General features: G+C 37.8%; 1 protein-coding gene across 1 annotated transcript in view; it reads left to right on the top strand.

Moving 5' to 3' along the window:
* A1CF (APOBEC1 complementation factor) overlaps positions 1-20,389 on the top strand; it is a 76,778-nt gene extending 56,389 nt beyond the window's left edge. The window contains exons 7-12 of the mRNA XM_059899448.1: positions 6,151-6,248; positions 10,697-10,970; positions 12,930-13,135; positions 16,190-16,326; positions 17,044-17,195; positions 20,238-20,389. Of these exons, the coding sequence (XP_059755431.1) occupies positions 6,151-6,248; positions 10,697-10,970; positions 12,930-13,135; positions 16,190-16,326; positions 17,044-17,195; positions 20,238-20,389 (1,019 nt within the window). The remainder of the gene's footprint in view (positions 1-6,150; positions 6,249-10,696; positions 10,971-12,929; positions 13,136-16,189; positions 16,327-17,043; positions 17,196-20,237) is intronic.
* The last annotated feature ends 6,570 nt before the right edge of the window (positions 20,390-26,959 follow it).

Raw genomic sequence — 26,959 nt, 5'->3', positions numbered from 1 at the left:
AAGATAGCTTTCACTTATTCTCATAATTGCATAGACTATTAAAACTATATTCCTACCTTTGGATTAGAAAATAGGGACCTAAGGTCCTGTAACATTTATCGATATTATAATTGTACATGTTTCTGTATGATTACTTAATGAATACATATTTCCTTCATTAAACTATAAATTCCATGAGTTCTTTTTGTTTCTATTGTCTCCTCAGCTCCTGTCTGTGTGCCTGGGACTTAGTAGATGCTCAATAAATATTAACTGTGTTAATGAATGCATGGCCATAACTATAGCTCTAATGCAGGTTTCTCAACCTCAGTATTCTTGACATTTTTGGCCAGATAATTCTTGGCTGTGGGGGTCTGTCCTGTGCAGTCCATGGTGTAATAACAAAAAATGTCTCTAGACATTTTTATAATTTTGTAATTTTTGTAACCAAAAATGTCTCAAGACATTTTTGTGCCTGGGAAGGCAAATTGCCCCCAGTTGAGAACCGCTGGTCTAATGGAATATGATTGTGACTTTAGGTACATAAGTAAGGAGGTGACAATTTGTTCTAGGAAACTAATTTGGGTGAAGAGAAAGCAAAAAGGAAGGTGGAGAAGAATAATTACTGTTCATTTTGTCAATACTTTTCATTATCAATTTTAAGCCATGAGATCGACTCCCTATCTCTTTTTTTCTCATATAGAAACTGCAACACTGAGACAAGTAAAGCATTTTAAGAAACAATGTCCAAACAAGCATTTCCCAAAGCCAGTTCTGCATAACATTAATTCTATAAACTGTTAGTAGATGTTACTGATAAAAGGGGTCCATGGTCAAATAAGTTTGTTAACACCAGATTCAGCAAAATTAAAGGTTTGTTTGCTTGTGGGACTTATCAGAGTCCTTCACCTTCTAATTTGCTTTGAAAGTCTCCAAATGAAGAGTTGTAGGATAACTCACTCCTCAATTTGGAGGGCATGGATCCCATTTTTTGGCAGATCATCTTGTGGTATTAGCATGCTTTGGAGCGTATTAGTCTAAGTTTATCACCGTGGTGACATCTTTCCATAAATGAGAATTTCTCAGGCAGTAACTCTCTAGATTGTTGATAAGCATGGGCCATGATGCCATCATCTTAAAACTACCTGAGGATATTCACTTCATATAGTCATGTTGCCTGTTTCCAACTCTGGTTGCTCTGTCAGTTATAATAGGATAAATTGATAATTCATTCTAATGGTAATTAGTAAGGTTATCATTTCTCCCTTTTTAAAGATTCATCAGAGATTTGTCTTTTTCCAGCCTTCAGGAACTCTGCCTTCCCTGCTACTTTAGTATAATGGTGTGGCTCAACAATCCTATGATGTAGGGTACCTTACTACTTCCATTATTTTAAAGATAAGAAAACCAGGACTCGAGCAGATAAGTAGCTTGTCCAGGGTCATACAACCAGCATACAACCAGCAAGTGGCAGATTCTGGACTTGAATCCAGGTCTGGTTAACAGCATGTTCTTAACAACTCTAGGACCCTGTGCTCTGTGCTTATTCCATTCACTCACTCATTCATTCACCTGTCATTGCTTCAGTAGCTCATGGGTGCCAGGCACAGTGGGAGGAGCTAACAGGTATGATGTGTGTGTGGAAGGAGTTTAAGATGCTCCAGAAGAATAACAGCAATGGCAGCCTAACCTCCGAGGTTCAGAGAAGACTCATGTTTAGGAGAAGTGACGTATAATTGGAGATCTGAAAGTTGATGCAGTTATGAGCATAAGAACTGATCTGTGAATGTATAAGCATTGCTCCACCATGACTTTAAGCTGATTTTCTTCCTTCCCATAGTGAATAATACTTCTTATTTTTATGTAATTAAAACATTACTCCTTGAAGTAAGTCAGAAAGAGAAAAACAAATACTGTATGCTAACACATATATATGGAATCTAAAAAAAATGGATCTGATGAACCTAGGGACAGGACAGGAATAAAGACACGGACGTAGAGAATGGACTTGAGGACACCGGGGATGGGGGAAGGGTAAGCTGGGACAAACTGAGAGAGTGGCATGGACATATATACACTACCAAATGTAAAACAGATAGCTAGTGGGAAGCAGCTGCATAGCACAGGGAGATCAGCTCGGTGCTTTGTGACCACCTAGAGGGGTGGGATAAGGAGGGTGGGAGGGAGATGCAAGAGGGAGGGGATATGGGGATATATGTATACATATAGGTGATTCACTTTGTTATACAGCAGAAACTAACACAACATTGTAAAGCAATTATACTACAATAAAGATGTTTAAAAAAATTACTCTTTTTAGGGGGGAAAGGCTGGAATGAGAAACTACTAAAAGGCTGTTTCCTTTCACAGTCACTGGCTGTCAGCTTTCCCAGTCTGTGTGTTGAAGAGAGACAAGTGTCCAGGCACTTTTAATTATAATGAAAATAATAAATGCCAGGTGTGTTTCTCTCTCTCTCTCTATCTCTCTCTCTGAGGCTCTCAGGGCTCCATAACTATGTGTGGCTGCTTCTTGGCACTCTGCGAAAGAAAATGAACTGCAAAGGGTGGGCTACTAGCAGACATCTGCTGTATCGGGGAAAGAAAAGTCAGAGCTAATCAGTTTCTTTTCCAGTGGAAAGGATGTGTTTATACTTACCTAGAAAAATTTGAGAAACAGAAAAATAACTCTTTAAAAATTCTATTGAAAGTTTGGATCCCTCGGAGGATCCTGAATATTCCCTGCAAATATTTATCAATGTATTATTTTAACCCTGATTAACCTGAAAATATTATGTCGGTACTCAGAGAAATAAATGACAATCAGAACAAAAACTGGGGCCTGAAAATGTATGTTCTTCCCCAGTGTAGCCTAAGGGTATCTGCTGAAATTCCAGTTATAGTCATTCTATAAAATCTGATTTTCCTAAAGGGGTTTACTTTCAGAATCACCTGGAGGGCTTGTTAAAACAGATTGCTGGCCCTGCCCCGAGTTTCACAGTCAGTATGTCTGGGGTGGGGCCCAAGCACTTGTATTTCCATTAAGTTCTAGGTGAAGCAGATACTGCAGGGAACCATGACCCTCTGAAAGTCTCCCCTTGGGATTGCAGATGTGTTTGTCTTCAGGTAATTCATGTGTCTCTGACAAGCTGGTAATGAACAGAGTAGCTGTTTTCCAGTTCTCTGCATTATGAGTCTCACAGTTGGTATTTTATTGCCTCACTCTCTGCCAAATGAGGATCAATCAATAAACAAATGCCTATGCACAAAGAAGGAACATATTAAAATAAGCCATATGTTGAATACTATTGTAGAAAATACCAGCTTTTATGATAAAAACTCTCACTTTCTACTTTGCCTGCTTTATGAGGTTAAATTTTTACATCTTAAGATTTCTAGTGGCGCAGTGGTTAAGAATCTGCCTGCCAATGCAGGGGACACGGGTTCTATCTCTGGTCTGAGACTATCCCACATGCCGCGGAGCAATTAAGCCCATGCGCCACAACTACTGAGCTTGCGTGCCACAAGCACTGAGCCCACATGCCACCACTACTGAGCCTGTGCTCTAGAGCCCGCGAGCCACAACTACTGAGCCCGCATGCCACAACTACTGAAGCCCATGCGCCTAGATCCCATGCTCCGCAACAAGAAAAGCCACTTCAGTGAGAAGCCTGTGCACCACAACGAAGAGTAGCCCCTGCTCGCCGCAACTAGAGAAAGCCCGCACACAGCAACAAAGACCCAACACAGCCAAAAATAAATAAATAAATACAATAAAGTTAAAGAAAAAAAAAAAGATTTCCAAAAGCATGTGTGGCTGGACATTACTGTTCAAAAATGCAAGCTGATTTCAATATCTACAAGCAGAATTTGAGAACATCAAAATCCATTATCATCTGAAGTGCCACCTAACTATTGTGAATGATAGGAGTTGGAGTGTGAATTGACTGATAATATTTGCTCATCCTCTGTGCCCAGGTCCCACTCGGTTTCAGTGCCTGGGGGCCCCAGAGGGCCCTACTTGGTTTCAGCCTCTGTGTACAAAACACTAGGTAGGAACTAGGGTAAAGACAATACCAAAATGCCTCTGGGAGCTAACAGTGGAGCCTGGGTGGAGGATGGCACTGGAGAATGAATGGGGCAAACACTGGAAAAGTAGAGGTCCTCATTGGCCCACTTTTTACTTCTTAATTACCAAGATAAGACATAAGGTTAAGTCACAATAATTACCCCACTTGACACTGAAGGAATAAAGGGACCAGGTTAGAAGTTCGGTTAATCACATGTCCCATGGTTCATGGTCTCAAATACCTTTATTTATTTTCAGCTTAGCCAGACCATTTTGCTCCGTACAACCACTATCATAAGAAGTCAAGGGTTGAATGCCGAGGGGTGAGAGAAGAGAAGTACTGCAATATTTTAAATTTATCCTTACATTAGAACCCTACCATTATTGCAAAGGAAGACAGTTTATAGCCATTGAACCTCATGATAGAGTAGAAACCTAATTGCCTTTGTGACCTTGAACCTAAGAGGGTAGATAACTGAACTTTGACAGGGAAAGGGGAAAAGGAGGACTTCTCTCCTCCTCTCTTCTGATCCTCCCTGGCATGGGGTCCCATCCTAGGTTGTCTCTGGAAACTAAGGATAGAAGAAAACCCATTCTCTCAAGATACACCCAAGAGACTATAACTAAAAGGGGGTAATTTACATGCTAAACTAACAGGTTAATGTTAAACAAGTTTCCATCTTACCTTCACTCTAGGCAAAAGTTCTATTTTTAAAATTGAGTAAGCAACATTTCATAATAAAATGTAAAATATAAAGCTCAACCATCTCAGTAGAACTTTATTTTTACACATTACCATCAACATATTCAGCAATCCCTCTGCATAAAAATAGGATAGTTTGATTTGTTATTTTTTTTATTACACGAATAATATAAATAAGCCTTGCTAATATTTGTAGAATACTGGAGAATATAAATTAAAATATCAAAGTCCCCTTTCTTCTCCCCAACTTTTCTCCCCATTACTGAAGTAACCCCTCCTAATGGTCTGATCTTTATGCTTCCAGTTCTCTTTCTGTGTGTGTGTGTATTCATATTTATGTGCACATGTATGCCGGTTGGGATTTTTAAAAACATAAATGCTATGATATTATACATATTATTTTGTAAATTTTTAAATTTAACAACAGGCTCTGAATCTTTCCATGTATATAAAGGCCTATTTGTTCTCTTTAAAGACTCCTTAGTGTTATTTAATAAGAATATACCAAATTTAATCACTCTCATGAAATTGGACATTGTTTTATTTTTGCTATTTCAACTGACTGGTGTAATGAATACCCCTATGCATGATCTTTTTGCATATGTGTGAATGCTTCTATAAAAGAGGTACCTCAAGGTAGAATTAGTAGATATCTACATTGTTTCCAACCTTTAGATATTATGAACAGCATCGTAAGGAACTATCTTGGTTTTCAGATGTTCTTTCACAAACTATTTTTTGTTTGTTTGTTTTGATCAAGAGAGCATGAGATAAGCAGATGGGAGATCTGAGTTCTAGTTCCTAGCTATGTGAACTCATAAATCTCGCATACCTTATCAGAACCTGACATTCCAAATCATTAAGTTAAAAATAAATAAATTAAGGTAAAATGAATTAAAAATTAAATTATTACTAAAGTCCCTCCTAACTCTAACACTTTTTATTATATAAATCAAAAGAGACAAGGTATTTTTCTGGGGAAAAAGCCATAAAATTTAAAAAGGTAATTACCTAAATATATATTTATAATATGACCAATAATTGAGTTCAACTCAATAATATTTTACCATGTATAAGTTACTATCTTTTATATTATATAATATACAAAACAAGATACCGTTCCTACCCTCAAAGATCTTATAATCTAGGAAGTGGAAACACAAATCCACAACTAATTATAATAAGGCAGAATATGAGTATTATTTAAAAATTAGGAAAAAATCTTCTGTTGAATGTACAGAATTTTAAACCTGGACACAGGAAATATTTTCAATGACCTCCTTACTTAAATAGAGTCTCCAAAAAAAAAGGATAAAATATTCTTAGAAGCTAAATGCTTAAATATATCATGTTCAATGTTATCTCAGGTTTGCTGATGGGGCTACTTTCAATCTGCTTCCAGGTGCTGTGGAGAGGGTAAAGAAAATCCGAGACTATGCTTTCGTGCACTTCACTAACAGAGAAGATGCGGTGGAGGCTATGAAAGCTTTAAATGGGAAGGTAATGTAGGACAAAGAAAAAATATGTACAGGTTCCATCAAAGTTTGGTGTGGAAGTTTTATTCAAGGGAACAGTCCTGCAAGTCCTTCTCTCTCAGCCTTCCTTCATCTCTGACATGGCTGCCTCAATCCATCTAAGATGAACAAAAGAGAAGTGATGGAAAATACAATGGAGATGTGGCTCATATGTCCAATTCTATCTCTAATTTTGGCTGATTTGGGCATGTCATTGGCCCTCAATTTCTTTACAAAGAGAGAGTCGGAGTGGATTATCCCGAGGTGTTTTTCCCCAATTCCAGTTTTCTCTATTTCAAAGAAACTATCACCTTTCTAGTGCAGGATTTTGGAGGCTGATAATCTAAAAAGATGTCAAGGTTATCATTTTGCCCTCAGAGTTTGATCTTCCAAACTCTGGAAGCCTTGGAATCTCTTCACCTTGTCAAGAGTAAGGTCTGGGGAAAACTCAAATACTACATCCTTACTTCTGATTTGTATGTAGAAACCAATATAACATTTACTTCTTACTCCAATAAACATTAAAAGGCTTTTGTAGACCACTTATCATGCTAAATAATGTTTGGGATACAAAAAGGATCAAACCAAAGATGTTTATCAAAGGGTTAAAAGTCAGCTGGAAGATTAAGACAAGTATGCAGAACTTTTGCAAAGTCCAGCCAGATAAATTTTGTTTAAAAAAAAAATAAGAAGTGGTGAGAATGTGCAAAGGAAAGAGGAGTGGGTCATAAAGAATCAGAAAATCTTCATGGATAAGAGAAGATAATATTTAAGAGAAGCCATGAAAGTTGGGCAGAATTCCAAAGAAAAAACATGGAAAAGGAGAGGGAGTCTCAGACAGAGGCACAGAATTTGGAAAGAGCAAGATATGATTGGAGAACAGTAAAAGTAGATTGCTTTGCTACGAACCTAATACACATAGGGCTGTTTCACCTGCCGGACCTTGCATCAGTCAGTCCTAATAGGAGACAGTTGGCAAAGGGACTAATTACAAACATGTGAGTGCGGGGTAGGGGAATTAAAAGAGACAGTGCAGGAACCTGGGGCTCACCCACTCCTGCACCCCAGGGGACAAGGGGCTACAGAAGGAACAGGAAATCTAAAGGAGACAGGATTCTAAAGGGCAGGTCTCTGAGAAGAGTAATGACCTTTGGCCAGTGGACACGTCCAGGCCAAGGCGACCTCTCAGAGAGGGAGCCAAGAGAAGAAATGGCTTGAACTCACTGTTTTCTCTCCCTCCATCCTCCTGCCAGCCCTCTCCATTGGCCAAATCCAATCATAATCCAGAAAGCCCAGGAGCCCTGAAGAGGGTGCTATGCAGAGCACCCTGCCGGAGCTGGGAGGCTGGAGGCCAGTGGGAAGTGGATCTGGAGGGCAAATAAATGGTCTCCCAGCACAGGCCCTTCAGACACAGTGGGGCCTGGGCTTATGAGCCTACAGAAGAGTTTGAATCCTGATAGTGGGGGAAAAGTACTGACTCCAAAAACACAAAAAGAAAACTGCGGCGCAAAAATTAATGTATATTTAAATGCATGTCTATGAAACAAAACATTATTTCTTCTTCATTGATGATGATATTTATTATCATAACAATGTTATTACTTTGAAAACAGTTTGTAGATGAGTTTCTCAATTTGAAAACATTCTTGAGGGATATATGATGCCTACTGAGAAGGGATCATCATAAATTAAATGCTAAATAATTACATTGGAATAATCACAGTGGAAGAGTATTCAAATTGTCTCCAATTTTTGCAGCTAATATATTTAGAGCTAAATATTTTTATAGCAATGTATACATGTATTATGTAGTTAAATACATATTCAGTGTAATTATAAATATATATACTAAATATTATAATAATATTTAACTATAATGTGGTATGGGAAAATCAAAAGTAAGTTTGCCTAGGAACTATGAAGGTTTTTAAGTATACATATGGATATTTATATTTAATTTATTAGACAAGGTGAGGCTTTGAAGTTTTTTTTTGTGCAGTGGAGTAATGATCATGTTAACAAATTAGGGAAATTAACCTCTTAAGAATTGAACTGTCATAGAGTAGAGAGAGAGATGTAATTGGAACTAGTTAAAAAAACTATTATAGTCGCTCAAATGTGAAGAAATAAGGGCTTGAATAAGGGTGGGAATGGAATGTAGGAGAGAGCTCTATACAAGACTATGGGGAGGTGAATTCAAAGGATCAAGCAACTGATTGGATATAGCAGTGAGAAAGAAAGATGAGTCATTATAGGTTTTCAATATAGGAGACCAGAAAAAGGCTGATAGGGAAGTCAAGAAGAGAAACCTATTTGGAAAGAAAGGTGATGAATTGATGTTTGCACGTGATTATTCACTTATTCTGTAAATACTTGTGAATGTCTACGACGTGAAAGAAATTTTGCTGGGCTTGTGGCTATACAGGTTAATAAGATATTGTTCTAGATCTTGAAACATCTAAACCAAATAAGTGAAATACAGTACTGGGTTTAAAACAGGGTTAGAGGGGCAGAGTAATGCAGAACAAAATCTGTTACAGTAAGAAATTTGACTTGGCAGTTAAAATATTAAAAACATCTCTTGATATGGAAGTTCCTATGAGCAGAGACCTATCTGGGTGTCTTATCTTCCTCAAGACAGGACCGAAGACAAAGAATTACATCCAAGGTCACCCCATTTCTTTAATACTCCAAGTCTGTTTCTTCTAATTACATCAACATCAATATAATAGAGTTGAATATGAGCTGAATTCTATCTCTCAGTGTGGTCCATCTAACATATTTGATGCTGACTCCAGCTACTAAAAAGTAGGGTAGATACATGTAACTAGGAACAAGAGGCTGACCAAAATGATTAGGATGAGCATAAAGCACAAATTTTGTCCAGCAGACTTCAGTGATGCAGGAACCACTGAATCACTCATGAAATCATGAGCTGCTGTGAAAGGGAATTTTTGCAGGAACACTTTACATCATTTCTTTTCTTTATAACAAATGACATTCTTATTTGAAAGAAGCCACCAACTGTTTCCTCAAAACACCTTGTCCCTTTGATAAGAAATTCATCAATCTATCAAGTATTTGTTGAGAGCTATCTTTGGCTCTTGTGTATGCAAGCAGCACATAAAAGCAAGTCACATTTGTAGATCTACACACAGCCATTATCTTCGATATCTGGATCTGGTTACAAAATGTCAGAAACTTGTGTCAGAAAAAAACCACTTCAACAATTCTTGAGGACAAGTTTTAAGTAGTGCCTGACTTGAGAAACTTCAGTACTGCCCCGCCATCCCTGTTTGTTAGTTCCCAGCTGTTTAGCAGATCAAAAGGTTGCTTCATAAGGAAGCACCTACAGGGGACAATGCAGTACCCTCAATGATTCCTCTTCCTTAAGCAGGGCCCCACTTTTAAGCCTCACATCTCTTCCAGTAAAAATTCACCTATTGCGTAGCTGCACCAAGGAATAAGACACGTACCTGGCTGGCAGCTGGAAAGGCCTGATATGCTGCCCATGCCAAGGTGTTAACAATTGGTAAGATCTTTTATTGGTTTCTTTTCATCTTCATTACACTGTGCTAGGTACTGGAGATTATATTCCATCCATAATTAACCTAAAATTTCTTAGAATAATTATATAAATAGGTAATTAAAAATATATATCACATATAAATATTACATAATTCTCTGTCTCAGTAACGGTATTCACTTAATAAATTTGTAACTAATATGTCGATAGACAGTGGCCAACTTTTCACTGTCAAACCTGTTGATAGATTATATGCAATTTACCAACATACCACTCAGGGAAAACTCAGGGGGCACACAAAACAAGAACCTATGAAAAGGTAAGATACGTATGCCGATGGAAAAAAATTGCACTATCTAAAAGTTGAGAATTACGTTTTATTCTGTGGATATTCTGAGGACTTCAAGCCCAGGAGACAGCCTCTCAGATAGCTCTAAGGGATTGCTCCGAAGAGGGAAGAGAAGAGCCAGGATATGTAGGAGTTTTTGCAACAAAAACCAGGTAGTTGGAACATCAAAAGATTACTGTCAGTTAAAGAAAGCCAGATATCTCAAGTTAAGGAACTTAGCACTTTCTATGTATAGGAAGATGCAGAACTCTGTGCTCATTGAAATCATTCCTTTGATATGCACCTCAGCGCTCTGAGGCCAGTATCTTGTGTTTTCTCATCCTGAGTTTCCTCAGGATCACCGTTGGGGGAGTATGTAATGTGATGGCTCGATGGCTGCAACATCCTTTGTTTACTGATATGAGAGGCAATATTTTTCATTCACACATATAAGTGAAACAGTCAGTAAACACAGCAGCAACTAGACTAACACTTAGAAGGAGACGTGTTACTAGGGCTCAGCCACACCTGGTTGTCTTCATATCTTTTCACGTTGCTTTTTCCTTGCTGTCTAAAACAGGTGCTGGATGGGTCCCCCATCGAAGTGACCCTAGCCAAACCAGTGGACAAGGATAGTTATGTTAGGTACACCCGAGGAACAGGTGGAAGGGGCACCATGCTTCAGGGAGAGTACACCTACTCCTTGGGCCATGTTTATGATCCCACCACAGCCTACCTTGGAGCTCCTGTCTTCTATGCCCCCCAGGCCTACACAGCGATTCCCAGCCTTCATTTCCCAGCCACCAAAGGACATCTTGGCAACAGGGCCATTATCAGAGCCCCTTCTGTTAGAGGTAACATTAATCAGCTCTTGCCTTAGGAAAAAACGCTGCGATTTCAAATGCTTTGTATTGCAATAGCCTTAGACAAATTGGATGGGTCCACTGGGAGACAAGAACTGGGAAATTGTTTACTGAAAATCAAATATTATATCAATAGTTTTCCTTCCATATGAATCTTTTTTCACATTACAACTGGTTATTGAAAAAACTTGGTCGGAACACAGTATAAATGAGTCTAATGTACACATTTGATCTTTGCATGGGCCCGTAAAATGTGTACAAACTAAAACTCGGGTCCACAATTATTAGTTTCTTCCTTACCACTGTACTACCATATTGAAGTCATATGTGACTCATTACAAAACTTCCAACTGAGAGCAGTATGGTTCAGTGGAAACCAGTTACCTCAAATATCAAGACACATGTGTATTGGATGGTGAATCAGTGCCATAACATCCATATATAAATCACAATTTATCATAAATATATTCTAACAGATATATGAGATACTCTCATCTGACCTCCCCCAAGAAATATGCGCTATGCCTTCTAGAAAGCCATATTACTAAGGAAATCAACTTGTTTCTCCAGGATATCGAGAAACAAATAGTAAAGTCCAAATAGAAAAATAAAAAACAAAAATAAAAAAAACGCGACCTCAATCTTACTGCCAAACAACACATCTTTCCTGCTGAATCCTGTGAGAATTCCAAATGTTCAAGCAGTTTTCTGAGCTCGGTTATTTCAAAAAATGTAAAAGATAAGGAAAGCATGTTTTATTTTCAAGAAACTGTTTTCTCTCTACCTAATGGGATCCTTCAGAGTGGTTCTGCTAGGAACCAATGCCTACAGAATCTCAGATCTGTCTGACAAATATGACACCAGTCTGAGCAATTCAACAGCAAACTGTGTACTTAATTCTATTCTCGGGTTTGACTAGAAGCAAAGGGGCATGTTCAGGTTACTGTGGAAACAGTTATCTTACTGTGTTTTACTATTTTTCAGGAGAACTGAATTGACCATCCTAGGAACTCTAGTCTTCAACAGCCTTAAAATTTCCATACTCATAATACTCCACCCAAAATTGTAATGTAAAAGAAATCTTCAGGATCTCCTTCAGGATAATCTGTCTATAGGTTTGATAATTATGTCATTAAAACATTGTACATTTATAACCTAAAATCACATCATTAAACAATCCCTACATTAAGTATAAGTTGTCAACCAGTTGTGATGTAGGAAAAAAACAAACTTCACTCCAAGGGAAAAAATACCTGTCTTATAACAAGAAAGGAATCAATGAATGATATTCATGGATGAAGGGTAATCAATTTAATTTTTTATCTCTTTATGCCACCAATAGGAAATCAAAGTAGCAATGTGGCAAAACAAAAAATCAAAAGGAATCTATTAATGAAACTCAATGGAAATTTAAGCCTCACATTGATAGAATATAAGAGAGAAAATGGTGAGTTTTAAAACACATTTTCTAAATGTTGGTTTTCCAGCAGGCCATCACAAATGGAATATTAGGGAAACTAGAATTCATTTCTAAGTTACTGATCAAAGACAAAAAGGCAAGACTTATTTTAATACATGTGGTCATATTATGCTGGGATGTTTTAATAAATACCTTCCCAACATTTATTAGTCTACAGAAAAACGTCAACGAAAGGTTAACTGAAGAGAGAAATTGCAAAATTTCTCTGTACCAAAGTTTTAAAGTTGCGCGTGTACTTATCCATAGCTTTGATAGTATTGCTTTCTTCCACAGACAGTTAAAAAAAAAAAAAAAAGACACCTGTGGTGAACCCTATCTTATGTTGAGTTTCATGACATTAGAATCCTGGAGTTTTCTATCCGTCTTCAGGGAAATAATCAATGTGACTTGGGCTAACTTTTCCATTACAGTAAGATTCAGGGTGATTTTCTGGTGGTTTGATTCGGTTTAATGCCTTCTTACATTCCTAGAAATTTACATGAATGTACCTGTAGGGGCTGCGGGAGTGAGAGGACTGGGCGGCCGCGGCTATTTGGCTTACACAGGCCTGGGTCGAGGATACCAGGTCAAAGGAGACAAGAGAGAAGACAAACTCTATGATCTTTTGCCTGGGATGGAGCTCACCCCAATGAATCCTGTCACTTTAAAACCCCAAGGAATTAAACTTGCTCCACAGGTAGGTAATGTTATTCCAGAGATAGCTTGGATAGTTTGTATCCGTTGGGCCAAAGACCATCATTCACCATTCATCAAAGGATTTGACTTGATCCCTACTTCAGCTGTTGTCTTGTTTTGTTTTGTTTTATTAAATAGATATAGTGGCCAATCAACATAATGTACTGTGAGAGAAAAGTGGGTGTTGAGTACAATTGTTTCATTTTTAGACTCTTTTTATTTTAAATTATGAAATTTGACATCTTAAGTAATCTTCCACTGAAATGCAAGGATCCTGAGCACTACCAAGAATTATCAACCAATACCTTAAATGAGAATAAAATGAAGCAAGGCTGGTTGGCAAATGAAGAGCACTCATGACAGGGAATGAATAGATCATTTAGAACATCTTTTCTTGGAAGCACTGTGTCTAAGAGAAAACACTGTGCTATCTCTGGTGTATCATTACTCATATTAACTATAAGATGCCATCAGCCGCATCAAATCAAGTCATCTACAATGACTGTATTTGGGCAGTAACATTAAGGTAAATTTTTTGCTTCCATTTCACAATTCTAACTTTCCACGTTTCTGCATGAGGCTATGATTTTATTATCGGAAAATTAAAAGTTATAAAAGTTGTTCCAGTATGGAAACTGAACAACAGGGTTAAAAATAAAACAAAACAGGATCTGTGTTAACCTTACACTGTCCCCTCTGGACGTGCAGTCCATGCTGGACTCTGCAGAGACACTTTGGCTGAATAATCAATATCCAGTTGTTCAGAGTGACAGTTTGTATATCCTAAAGGAAAATTCCCAACTCCCACCCCAAAGGTATTAGCCCCAAATTTATGGGAGTAGCCTTATGATTGCAATCAAGTAGAAAATTTGATTTTCTAAAAATCTCATCTTCAGTGGGTTTTTTGTTTGTTTTTGGTGTATTAATGGCTTTCTTATACATATAAATTAGCTCATCTACAGTTTCTGCTAGCCCTCCCCATACAATTTTTTTTTAAAGGATGCCTATCAGAGTGGTAAATAGTAATCATGTGTCTGTTCAAAAACCATTTGGGGGGCACGCATTATGCACCAAGTATTGTGCTAGGTGCTGGAGATGGAAAAGTGAATATAACACAACCCTTGCCATCAAAAATCATATGGCAATCTAGTGAGAGGATCCTGACACATAATAATTACAATAAAATCTAGTTAGTGCCATGATGGAGCTTTGCTCAGAAAACACAAAAGCTAATCAATCCAATCTATCTTGGGTTAAAACCTAAAATAAGCAACCTAATTAAAGTACTAGGATACCCAGAAGTATTTTTAGAAAATAAAAAATAATCATTGTCATAAATTCTGGGTAATAGTTCTAAGAACTGCCATAGCATGAGTAATGATCTCTGGTTTTATATTAAATCCAGGTTAGAAATTGGTCATGCTCTATAGTAATATATGGGGGCTTCCCTGGTGGCACAGTGGTTAAGAATCCGCCTGCCAATGCAGGGGACACGGGTTCAAGCCCTGGTCCGGGAAGATCCCACATGCCGCGGAGCCACTAAGCCCGTGCGCCACAACTACTGAGCCTGAACTCTAGAGCCTGCGTGCCACAACTACTGAAGCCCACGTGCCTAGAGCCCGTGCTCCACAACAAGAGAAGCCACCGCGATGAGAAGCCTGCGCACCTCAAAGAGTAGCCCCCGCTCGCCGCAACTAGAGAAAGCCCGCGCGCAGCAACGAAGACCCAACGTGGCCAAAAATAAATAAATTAAATAAATAAATTTACAAAAAAAAAATTATATAGTAACATATGAGTAACTATCTCTATCAACTAATGAAAGTTTTTCTTAATTAATTTGTCTCTGAATTTCTGCCACTGCGGCTTAGAAATTAAGGGCCATGCGACCCCCAACCAGCATAGATGGAGCTTACACAGCTCCACGGTGGAGTTATGAACTTCCAACAAGAAGAGCAGACGGCCCTGCAGAGTCAGGAGTTAGAGCTGGAATCCTTTACATGTGTTTGCACAATGGGCGTAAACAAGCAGGCAGAATGTCTGCCAGCTCAAGTAACTGACTATTGCCCAGGAACCATAGAGAACAGTTTGTAGATGACAAGAGATGCTACAAAACTAAGAGTATTAAGAAGCAACAGTTAATAGAGGAGATAGGAGCAATCTATAAATTCAGTGAACTGGAAAATGTCATGCTATTGCAGCTGGATAAGCGTTAGAGCAAATGAGATAAGAAATTCCACAGACTCAACCTGGGAATTGTTCTGTCCCAAGAGTTATTTTTTAGGACTTACGCCCTGTTTCGCACAGTTTACTGAATCTGCTGACCAATGGGAACATCAGGGCTTGTGGGCCACCAAAAATGACTTCGGCATGAAGAAAATACGTGCCTTTAGGCAAGATTTGGTTTGGAGTAATGACAGAAGAGAAAAACATGAAGGAAGGTTCCAAAAATCAGATCATTATAAAAATGAACAGAAAAACACCAGAAGTGGTGTTTTGCCAAACAAAGACATTGCAACTATCAGCACCCATCTATTCATGTTCATCAATAAATACTAACCCATTAAACTTTTTAACTCTATTTTTATGAAAATGTAAAGTTAAAACCCTATGACAAATGACATGAAATAGGAATAAATCCTTAGGTTATTTTCTCTAAACCATTATAAACAGAAGGATTCAGGGTAGTAATGAGTAAATCCAGCTACACAGTGCTGGAATATCAATTTTTTAAAAAATGGAATAAATATACCAAACAAATCGTAAATTAAACTATTGGTAAAACGTTAGAGCTAATGGACTAAACTAAAAGCGTATTAGAATAAATGGTGTGAAAATGATTTTCATGAATTAATAGACATAACATTTTAAATGGAGTTCAACTTGAGTTCATCTTAAATTTTATGAGTCATTAAACCATGTGGCATTTTATATCTTCTTATATTTGCTTAAACTCTGAAGATTCAAGTTTAAAAACTTGAAAGTTAGAGAAATAATGCAAATGTGATATTTGGAAGGGAAGTCACTTTTTTTTTTTTTTTTTTTTTTGCTTTTGTAGATATTAGAAGAAGTTTGTCAGAAAAATAACTGGGGACAACCTGTGTATCAGCTGCACTCTGCCATTGGACAAGATCAAAGACAGCTCTTCTTATACAAAATAACTATTCCTGCCCTGTCCAGCCAGAATCCTGTCATGTGTGTAACTTCTCCAAATTCCTAATCATTTCGATTTTAGAATAAGAGTCTTGTAAATTAAGTGTATTTTATCACTATCTGAATAAGATAAATATTCAAGTCTACAACCTACTCATTTTTCATTCAGTGCAAATGTTGAGATGTGTATTTGGGATATATGTGACAGCTATGAGACTAGCATCTCAAAGCCCCTAAATTTCATATAGACAATGAAGACTGTGTACTCTCATCAACCAATGGAAAACTGCAGATGTTAAGTGTAATAGAAGTGAAAACTACAGCCCATCTTTTTATCCGTGTAGTATTTGGGTTGAACCATACGAAACTGCCCTTTTATACCTAACAACACCATGCCCTGCCGTTTAAGTTTTGAACCAAAGCTATAACCTCTCTATTAGTGGTTATCACCTTCTCAATTTTACCTTGAGCCTGCATTTCTACACGTTTTAGGAACCATCGTGTTTCACACGTACATTAGAAAGAACTTATAATGAGTTGCAAGTACGCTCCAGGAATGTCATCGCCCACCGATGTTCTAGGTCCATTCACAAATGTTCCAACATGCATGTATATCTGGAAGCTTTAAAAGCAAAGAGAGTGATAAGTCCCCACGCGAAATTCCATTATCCGATCAAAAAAGTGAACAGCGCCTTAGGTTTTCACCTGTCTCAGCTACATAAGTTTAAAATGCACACCCTGACTGACTTTGCTTTCCAGCCACCCTTTCACACCCCCGAAGCTAAGTGCCTATGTGGATGAAGCAAAGACATATGCAGCCGAGTACACCCTGCAGACCCTGGGCATCCCCACCGATGGAGCTGATGCCCAGACCGCAGCTGCTGCTGCCGCTTCTGCTACCGCATTTCCAGGTATGGAAAAATAATGCCAGAAATGGCACTCTGCAGAGAGTGTTTGGGAGACCCTCTTTGGGACCATGGACTCACAGAGTTATCTGTGAACCCCAACTACAATCAATCTGATTTACACCACCTGTGACCAAAAAGAATTTGCCCGATGAGTGAGCCATTAAAGTACAAGGCAAGAGAATTGAGCTGGGCAGCCGAGGGGGGGGTCTAGTCTCAGCTCAGCTATAAGCAGCTGTGTGACCTTGAATGAATCAATCCCTCTGCGTCTGGTTTGTTTGGGTTTTTACTTTTAGTAAGAGAGTTTAGAACTACTACATTCTACTACTACTATATTCATGGATGATGTTTATTTGAACTCTTACTATGTGCCAGGCACTGACTTATCTCAGCAACGCTCGTGACATCACAAGAGACAGGTTCTATCATCATGCACATTGTACAGATGAAGAAACCAAGTATCCCCAACAGAAAGATTAAGTCATTTGGCCGAGGCCAATCAGCTTTTAAGCAATCCATGGACTCCCTCCCCAATTCTAATCTTCAGTTCTACTCAGTTCTACTGGTATTGCTTTGCTTTCTGAAAGAAATGTGTAGATCAGATTTTTTAAAATTATTTTAAGACAAAAACTCTATGTGTGTGTGTGTATGTGTGTGTGTGTGTGTGTGAGAGAGAGAGAGAGATGGAGAAAAAGAAAAAGAGAGAGACCATTTCAATAAGTGGCTAATGAGGCTCATTTTATCTGTTCTATAATTTAGGTCTGGGGCATATGCTGATTACTTAAAGTAAAGCCTATTTGTAGATCAACATGCCTTGAGGGTCACAATTAAAAGACTTTCCCCCATTTATTATGTACCCACAACAAATGCTAATAGTTAAAAATGAATCCTCTAGAGATTAAAGAGGACCAGACAAGAAATTTCTTTTGGAAATTTTCCCTCAGTAGTTAGTTTGAGCAGCTCCGCTCTTTCTTAGTAATAAAAGTTTAGGTCTTTCGAAGAAATCTGTCATTCTGACTTGTCATTGTGTTGGCATACCTCCTCCCATAAGCCCAAATCAGAGAGTTCTGACTAGACTTAGAAATAAGACATTCCTATCAATTGATTAATTCATATATTGGTCCTGTGTAGGTATGAGAACTGCTATATACCTCACATCCATAACACCTGAGCTGGCTCTCATTTCCTTTTATTTCTCAAAACTAGCAAATGTGGCCTCCATTCTGGCAAGTGAAGCCGAAACTAATCATGCTTCCCGCACAAATGTGACCTCAATTCCAGCTTTGTTCTTAGAACGTGGAGAAGATGTGTGATGCACCTCTTCGAGGTTATCAAGGCAACAGCTGCCACTGCCGAGGGCCAGGTCCCTCCTGGGTTGTGCTGCGGCCGTCAGCGCCGTGCTTGCTTCCCATACAACAGGGTGTTGACACATCCATATTCTGGGGACTTGTGCCAGGCTTCTCAGTTCTTGCAGAAAGTTAAGGCCCTGGCTTGCAGAAAGCCGTATCCCAAAGACACCAAATTAATGTACTATAAAAATAAATGAGCCGCTGCCAGGAGAATTTTAAAGTTTGCTTTCACACTGGAAAGGATTTGCTTTTTGCCCAAAAATGTTTTATCTTATCCTCAGTTTTATTTGCTCCTACAAGAAATAAAAAATTATTTAGAGCATGAGAATTGCCTTGGGGATGCCTAAGAATTTGAGAAGATCTTTTATCACTTGCTGTGGAGTCAAGCAAAGAATAATAGGCTCCAAGGGAAGAATCTATTGAAAACACAAATGCTCTTGTACTTTAGAAATTAGCCAAATTGAAAAAGAAAATTCAATTTTCTTTTCAAAATCCCTAAAGATAAAACCTGTGCTACACACGCACATACACGTATATTTTACTTACTTACTTTAGAAATACTGCTTCCAAAATTATGAAAGTAATTGTTAACATATTTCTCATATCCTTGGAAAATGTACCAAACTTCACTAGCACATTAGTCAGCATTACTGCCCAAAGTGCACGAGCCAAGGAGTGGATTCAATTTTTTCACAAATAGTCCAGCCAGCTTCCCATCACCACTTCCTGAGAAGCCACCAGAAAGAAATCGATGTGCCTGGGTTTGGGCAGACTTCCACAACACATAAACCAAATGGGCTTGTTTTCTTTCTTTTTTTAAAATCAGGTCCCCATTTGCTGCTTAAGTATACTTTTTCCCTTTTTCTCATCATCTTTCACGATTTGGGGATCATCTCAGAAATAACCAGGTTTGGGTCTAAAACATTAACAGGGAAATACCACTTTTAGATAATAGCTATTACGCTCTTTTCTTCAAAAGTATTAATCAGCTAGACATGATAGTAATATGAAAGCACATGAGTATTTCCTTATCACTCAAACCCCTTAGTTCTCTGACAGCGAGGACAAGCACTAAGACCTCTGCATACACCAAAGACAGCCTGATGGTGGGGTGAGGCATTTTTTTGTCCTATCCATTTAGACCAAAATGTGGACACCCTAGGTATTTGCTTTTATGGTGCTATATAGAAATATGCTAAAACTTTAACTATTTCTCCTATTGGTCTACCCAGTCCCTACAACCCTCCCTGGGTAAAGGCAATGGTTTTTAATATTCTATTTAGGTGAGGGTGGGGATGCAGCAGAACCAGACCCACAGGGCCCACCCCGATCTCCTTGCCAACCATCAACTGCCTCCCCTCCTTTACAAGTTCTGAGACCCTCTGAAAAAGTTCTGAACGTCAAACTTTAATCAGCTCGGCATCCTGTCAAGTTTCTGTTTCTTGGGCTCTATCCCCCATGTTGCCAGTTTTCTAAGAGTGAAACGATTCTGTTATAAATGGTTGACCCCACTTGGAGGAACACTCTTCCCTAATCAATGAGTCCAGATATTACGTCCCCTGAGGGCACCTTTTAAAACGTACACGTTAACTTTTGGCTTTAAGCAATACGTTAAATTTTCATCTTTCATAAAGACAATAAGCCAAAAGGAAGCAAATCCGAATCCCTTTCATGAAGTTTCCTCTGCCTTCTCCTCCAGGCTACGCTGTCCCTAATGCAACTGCATCTGTGTCTGCAGCGCAGCTCAAGCAAGCGGTGACCCTGGGACAAGACTTAGCAGCATATGCAACGTATGAGGTCTACCCCACTTTTGCAGTGACTGCCCAAGGGGATGGATATGGAACCTTCTGAAGACATCTTGCTTTTAAGAATAAAACACACAAAACTCAATCTAGAAGAAATACACCTCTAACTCAGTCCCCTAATGATCACAAGTAACGCTTGTCCCAGAGTGATGCCTTTCCTGAGACTGTACAGCTTACATTGATACTAAATGTAGAACCATGATATGAGAACTTTATTTCTAATGAAATCCAATGTTAAGGAGCCATTTATCTAACAGGAAGCTAAAGAGCCATTGCCCCCAAAAGTTGTTCTTCCAAGGTTCCTGAATGTCTTGGGAGTATGTTTACAAACCCTGACAGAGTGGAGAGAGATCTTTTAGCCAGCAAGAGTTCAGGGGCTAAGCAGACCAGTAACAACCAAGGGGGCCAAGGAATTCCAGAGTCTTAACCCCTGGCTCACAGCTGCTTTTGTAATACACAAAGTCACAAAAGGCAGAGGGACAGTAGGAGATGCTTTTCCAAGCACGTTTCCCGTTGCCCACTGCATGCGGCATGTGCACAGCCTGGACCTCGTGAGAGACTATCCAAGGTTTAATGGCGTCAGCATCATTTCAGTCTGAAAATTCCATCCAGTCAATTTGTCATAGGTCAGGATCTTCTCATCCCCTGCAGCCCCTGGGGACTAGGAAATTGATGTGATATGTTACAGCTATTGTTAAAACAAATCCAGGCCCATCGTTTATTAAACTCATTAGCTCACACCTCTTTTTCCCTAGAACTCCTATGCTTCCTAAAGATGCCCGCAACATAATAGTCATGCCAACTTGAAATGACTTTTTCTCATTTTAAACATTTTGACTTGTCCATATTGATTTATTTTCATCTCAATCTCATTTTGCTCATCTCCAATATCATAAAAAATAAATCTAATCTACAGCATATCATTTATGATACTTTTTGCTATTCAGCAAATTGGCTGAAAAGTCATTTCAGAGGGAGGAGTGAAGATTTACTCTCATTTCTATGACGTTTTTGTAGCACCCAGCCCACCATCCAGCATTCAGAGACAGTTATTAACCTGGGTTCAGCCTTGGACTATCTAACCCACTTATACTAAATCTGCCAAGAAATCCACTGCCTTCTCTTCCTTTTACTTTCAATAAGTATCAGACACCTTTACCATATCTGAGTCCTTTGGTTTTGAAGTTATCACAGGAGAACTTTATATCCATCACTGATTATTATTAGAAGCCAATTTTTCAGATATTCAGCAAGGGTGTTATTTATCAAAATCTCCTAGAGTTTTGGGTCTCTCCTCTAGAACATCTGAGGTGAGGGGGCTACAAAAACTGGGGAGTAGAAGGCACTGCTTTCTTTCCATACTTATAAATGATGGCTTTTTGTTCAAAACAGAAATAATCAAAGTCCAAACACAAAATACCCATTACTACCACTCCAGTCTCATTAGTGGTTTAAGACATACAGTACTAGATTTCCATTTCCCTTGGCTTTTGTAAAATTCTGCAAGACTAAAGGGAAGACATAAACACCAAAGCATAGAAAACTTTGTCAACTCTTGAATGGAATTCTGTGACCCCAAATCAGGCCAGATTCCAATGAAAATCAGGTAAATTCCAACAATTAAGAGTCCTTGTAACCTTTCAGTTCTATTAACTCCAATCTGATATCAAAGGCCTCAAGGTTACAGCTGAAACTCTGAAAGACCTCATGCTTTCAGCTTTGTTTTGCTTTTCATATTTCCGAGGACAGTGTTTCCCAGACTTGACTGCACATTAGAAATACCTGGAGAGCTTTTCAAACTGCCGATGCCAAGGTCACACCTCATACCAACTACATCAGAATGTCTTGGGATCGGAGAGCCGGACATCAGTTTGTTTGTTTGTTTGTTTGTTTTTAAAGATCTTAGCTGATTCAAGTGTACAACTAAGTTTGGGAACTGCTGTACTCTTTGTATTTCCACTCTATTTTAATACTTTTTTTTTTAACATCTTTATTGGAGTATAATTGCTTTACAATGGTGTGTTAGTTTCTGCTTTATAACAAAGTGAATCAGTTATACATATACATATATCCCCATATCTCTTCCCTCTTGCGTCTCCCTCCCTCCCACCTCTCTAGGTGGTCAGAAAGCTCTGAGCTGATCTCCCTGTGCTATGCGGCTGCTTCCCACTAGCTATCTATTTTACATTTGGTAGTGTATATATGTCCATGACACTCTCTCCTACTAGAGAGTGAACTTGAGGATACGGGGAGGGGGAAGGGTAAGCTGGTATTTTAATACTTTTTTATTTCACTTTTATTAAATAGAAAAATGCAAGAAAAAATTGTCTAAGTTAAAATAAATAGCCAGATCATAGTTTTACATATATTCATCTCATGAAAAGTATGAATGTGAATATAATTCATACTGGCTTCAAACTAACTCTTGGGCCAAACTAATTCTAAGTATGAGAAAGTGAAACATTCCTCCTTAAGCAATTCTTAGGTCCAAATTTACACTCCTCCACAGACCTGCTTTCATACTCAAGGAGAATAATTACAGTGGAGGCAGGCAAATTGCTAATCAGTCCAAAGAAGCATTCCAAATTCCAAGAACAAAAGTTTTAATGTTCTTTAAAATCTTTGAAAATAAACATAAACAGGCACTCTGCATATCTAGTATATGCAAAAAAGAAGTTATGATACAGAGGAGTTTTAAATTTAATCAAAATGAACAATTAGTTAATACAGGAATCATCTTATGAGAAAAAAATCATTATTCCAGATTAAATCATAATCATTTTTTTAAAAGGTTAAGAGCAGAGACATAAATATACAATAATAGCAAAGTATCAAGAAAATTACCACTGGAATATCATCTCATTACTTGCTCAAGGAAAAAAAAGTCACAAGTATTCATAACATTTACTTCCTGAGAACTAGTTTTATTCAAGTGAGTAGATGTGGTTTTATTTTTTGCTGAAATCTTACTTTATTCTAGTAAAATCTAGAGAATTCCATTTAGAACATAAATCATAGAAAGTATCAACGTGTTCGCCATGCCATATGTTTGCATTGCCTTTGCCCAAATTAAGTAATGTAGAGCAACTCCTGTTATGATGAGTTTGAAACTTTAAAAATTGGGATTTTTTTAAAAATCAAGTATAGAACCAAAGGTTTATTTTGCATTATGTTTATATCTTTGAACTTCAGAAATTAGCACTTATTTAATACCTACCATACCTTGTGTATCAATATCTCTTTTTCTATTTCTTACTTTATTGCTTAATAAAAAAAAATCTTCATAGAAACAAAATTAAAATGAGTCAACCCACTAAGTGACAACAACAAAATACCCAAACCAATAATTTAGAAACATCTAGTAAATTAGGATTGGGTTTCTAAATGTGAGTAATTAATAGCTTAATGAGAATTAAAATCAGCCCTATGTTACTTAGGAGGAAATGAAACAGCAGTGAGATTAGATATCAATTTCTTATCTAAAAATGCTTCCTCTTCTTAAATTGCTGTACTTCTCTCCCACCCCATTAATTTAGCTAGAACTGCCTTTAACTGCCACAAAATATAATTTTCCTAGATGACTATTCACACCCATCCACCCCCGCCCAAACCTGATATCATGCCAAACCACACGGTATTCGGGTGACAGCACCCAAAATGCTGCTAGAAAGCTACCTCGTGTTAAGAAAACACTGACTTCAAAAAATATCTAACAAATGAGAACGTATTTCAAAAAATATCTAACTAATGAGAACGTATTTCCAAACCACAGGTGTTTAACTTTCTAATGATGGATGGAAATTAAATTATAGCTATGTATTGCTAATAGCTATGCAGGAAATTTTAGTCTTACATAAAAGTTTTTTTAAAAAAACATTCTTCCAATCACATAGATTAGCTTTTCAGAAATACTGCTTCAATATAATTTTTAATTTATGTTAATTTTCACTATATTTTTAAATGACTATTTTATCGTTCTTTCTTGGGCAACTGGGTCACAATTTGAATTCATGGGGATAGGGAAACTTTCTAGGGTGCCTTGGCAGAATAAGGGTCAATAAAGAAAGTTAGGATTTTCAGTAAACTGTCTTGTATTCAAAGCTACAAAGTTTGATAAAGTTTATTATTGTTGTGCAGCTCCAGCCCTGTCCCAGGTTTCCTGAAAGTAACTTAAAACTAAAAGGGAACAATGTGCCCAATATTCACACAAGGCCACGATCATGTATTCCCCCCTTGCACTCATATAGAAGTCTCCAGGGGGTGAAAACATAGCTACAACTTAACCTAGAGAATTGGTACTTTTTATATGTTGTAGATATATTTTTATATATTGTAGAGACATCTGCTAAAGACAAAACTAAGTTTCAAATATGACACCATAAGTGAACTTTATGATAAACACTTTTAAGAGAAAATACTAATAGCATAATTTAGGAATTTTAACATACTTACTGAAAGAGAAACTAGGCAACAGACATTCCTACCTGACAGGCAACGGTTATCTACTGGGTTTTGTTAAATTGATTGTCAAATCTGATGTTGAAATTTCACTTCATTCTAGTGACATCTTGAAAATGCTCTCAGTTTAATGAGAACATATTCATAGAAAGTGTAAAGTATTCACAAACTGTATGTTTGTGTTTGCCAACATTAGAACAAAGCAAAGCAAGTCCTGCTATAATTAGTGAAACTATTAGGAAAATAAGATTTGTTTTCTGACCTCCATACCTATCTCTTTACTTATGGAGTAAAACATTAAAAAAATTTTTTTTTACTCAATAAAAAATGGGTACAGAATATTCTATTGCCCCCCCAGTGTCCAACATTTTAAAAGCCAGCTTTTTCTTACAATGTTGATACAGAATATAGAATGAACAAATTTAATAGGAACAGCAATGTATACCTTGAACACAGACTCATTTATGGGAAATGGCAGACTTTATGCATCCCCAGCTACCCTCAGTTTTGTAGGAAAGAGAAAAGAACACCTTATACTTTAGCTAATAGTGAAGAGAAGTTCATAACCAATCTAGAAGTAAAAAGTAATTAGAAAACCAGAAGCCTTCATTCATTCAAAAGTGCCTGGAATAAAATATAGAACACTTCTGCATCACCTCTCCCTTGTGGACTTTTCTCCTATTTTGAGAGGGAAATCAAGAAAAAGAATATACCCCATTCTCTCTTCACATATGGTACTTTGTCTAAGGGGAGGAGAGATACCAAGAAACAGGTCTTTAAAGAAAGTTAGCTGCCAGCAGGAATTTCTTGAAGACAGAAGGGTATCCACCCCACTCATGGTTTAACACCATCTCTCTGGAGTGACAATACATCCTGGTTTGCCAGGACAGTGCAGGCTTATGTCTGTTGTCCCACTATAAATATTAACAATCGACAATTAAAATGAACAATTGTCCCCCTTACTCTCAAATTTGTCTCAGTTTAGACAACAGATTATACAGTGACCCCATCTTTATGGCTCTTTTTGTTTTTTTATTGTTGTAGAATTGGCTTTATCCTCTCTAGAGCACATACAGCTTAAACTAAAAGGCCTCGCCACTTCTTTCTGACTGGGGTAGGATCATGGTGAACACAGAGGAAGACATCATCTTCTCCACTCTTCAGTCTACTCCCCATCTAGCTGACCCTCTACTGTCCCTTGCTGGTCCTAATTTTCTTCCCACTGCCCCTGGGCTCTGGGTCCTGAGTTCTGCCTTTTGTTGACAGAGCTAGCAGCCACTTGGCCATGTGATGCAGAAGAAAAGATGAAAGATAGCTCTTGGGGGCATGTGCTTAGCCTGTCAAGGTCAAGAGGGCATTAGTAGGGTCTTAGAGCATTTGCTGGGTTCTTTCTTCCTTGAACCAAGCTACCTACACCTCAAACCAGAAAGGACTTCCTATGTAAATCTTCATATAAAGAGGCACGATGTCTTTTTCCCTCCTTCTGTGTTTTCCAGATTTGCTCAAACACTGACTCCCTTCTATTTAACTTCACCATTATGTTTGCTCATCAACTATCCTTCACCCCAAATCATCATATAATCTCATATAAAGAATTTATTATTTTTAATGGAAAATAATGTTAACAGATAGTTTCCTTTTTAACAGGAATTCCTTTTCACTCTTCCTTTATTCTCTTTACTAATATTGAGAATTAAACAAATTTTATAGTCTCTATTGCTATTAACCCACAAAACTATTCTTCATAGAATGTATGATCAGTCTGTGTTTACTATGCACCTACTCTTATGCCAGAAACTGTGAATACAAATCTATTTTTAAAAATTTCTTCCCTCAGTGGGGTACACAGTCTAGTGATCCATTCTGCAGTTTTTAAAACTGAATATAATTGCACGTATTTAAGTGTGTCGTCTGGTAGGTTTTGTCACTTAGTCAGAATCCCCAAAATAAATCGACTCTGTTCTAAACCTTGTTTCCACTATCACTGCCAAACACTAGGTTCGTATAGTAAGCGTTTTTAAAGACGAATTTAACTCTTGATCTATCATTATTGCTACTTAAGTAAAATGAGTTTTCAAATATTTTCCCCAGGAGAAATATAACAGACTATGCAAAAATTTAAAAAGAAGAAAAAATTTTAGTTAGAGACCCAGAAGGA

Source organism: Balaenoptera ricei, chromosome 16 (genome assembly GCF_028023285.1).
Source record: "Balaenoptera ricei isolate mBalRic1 chromosome 16, mBalRic1.hap2, whole genome shotgun sequence".
NCBI lineage: Eukaryota > Metazoa > Chordata > Mammalia > Artiodactyla > Balaenopteridae > Balaenoptera > Balaenoptera ricei.
The sequence above is the reverse complement of the archived record's forward strand: the minus strand, read 5'-3'. Positions and strand labels throughout refer to the sequence as shown.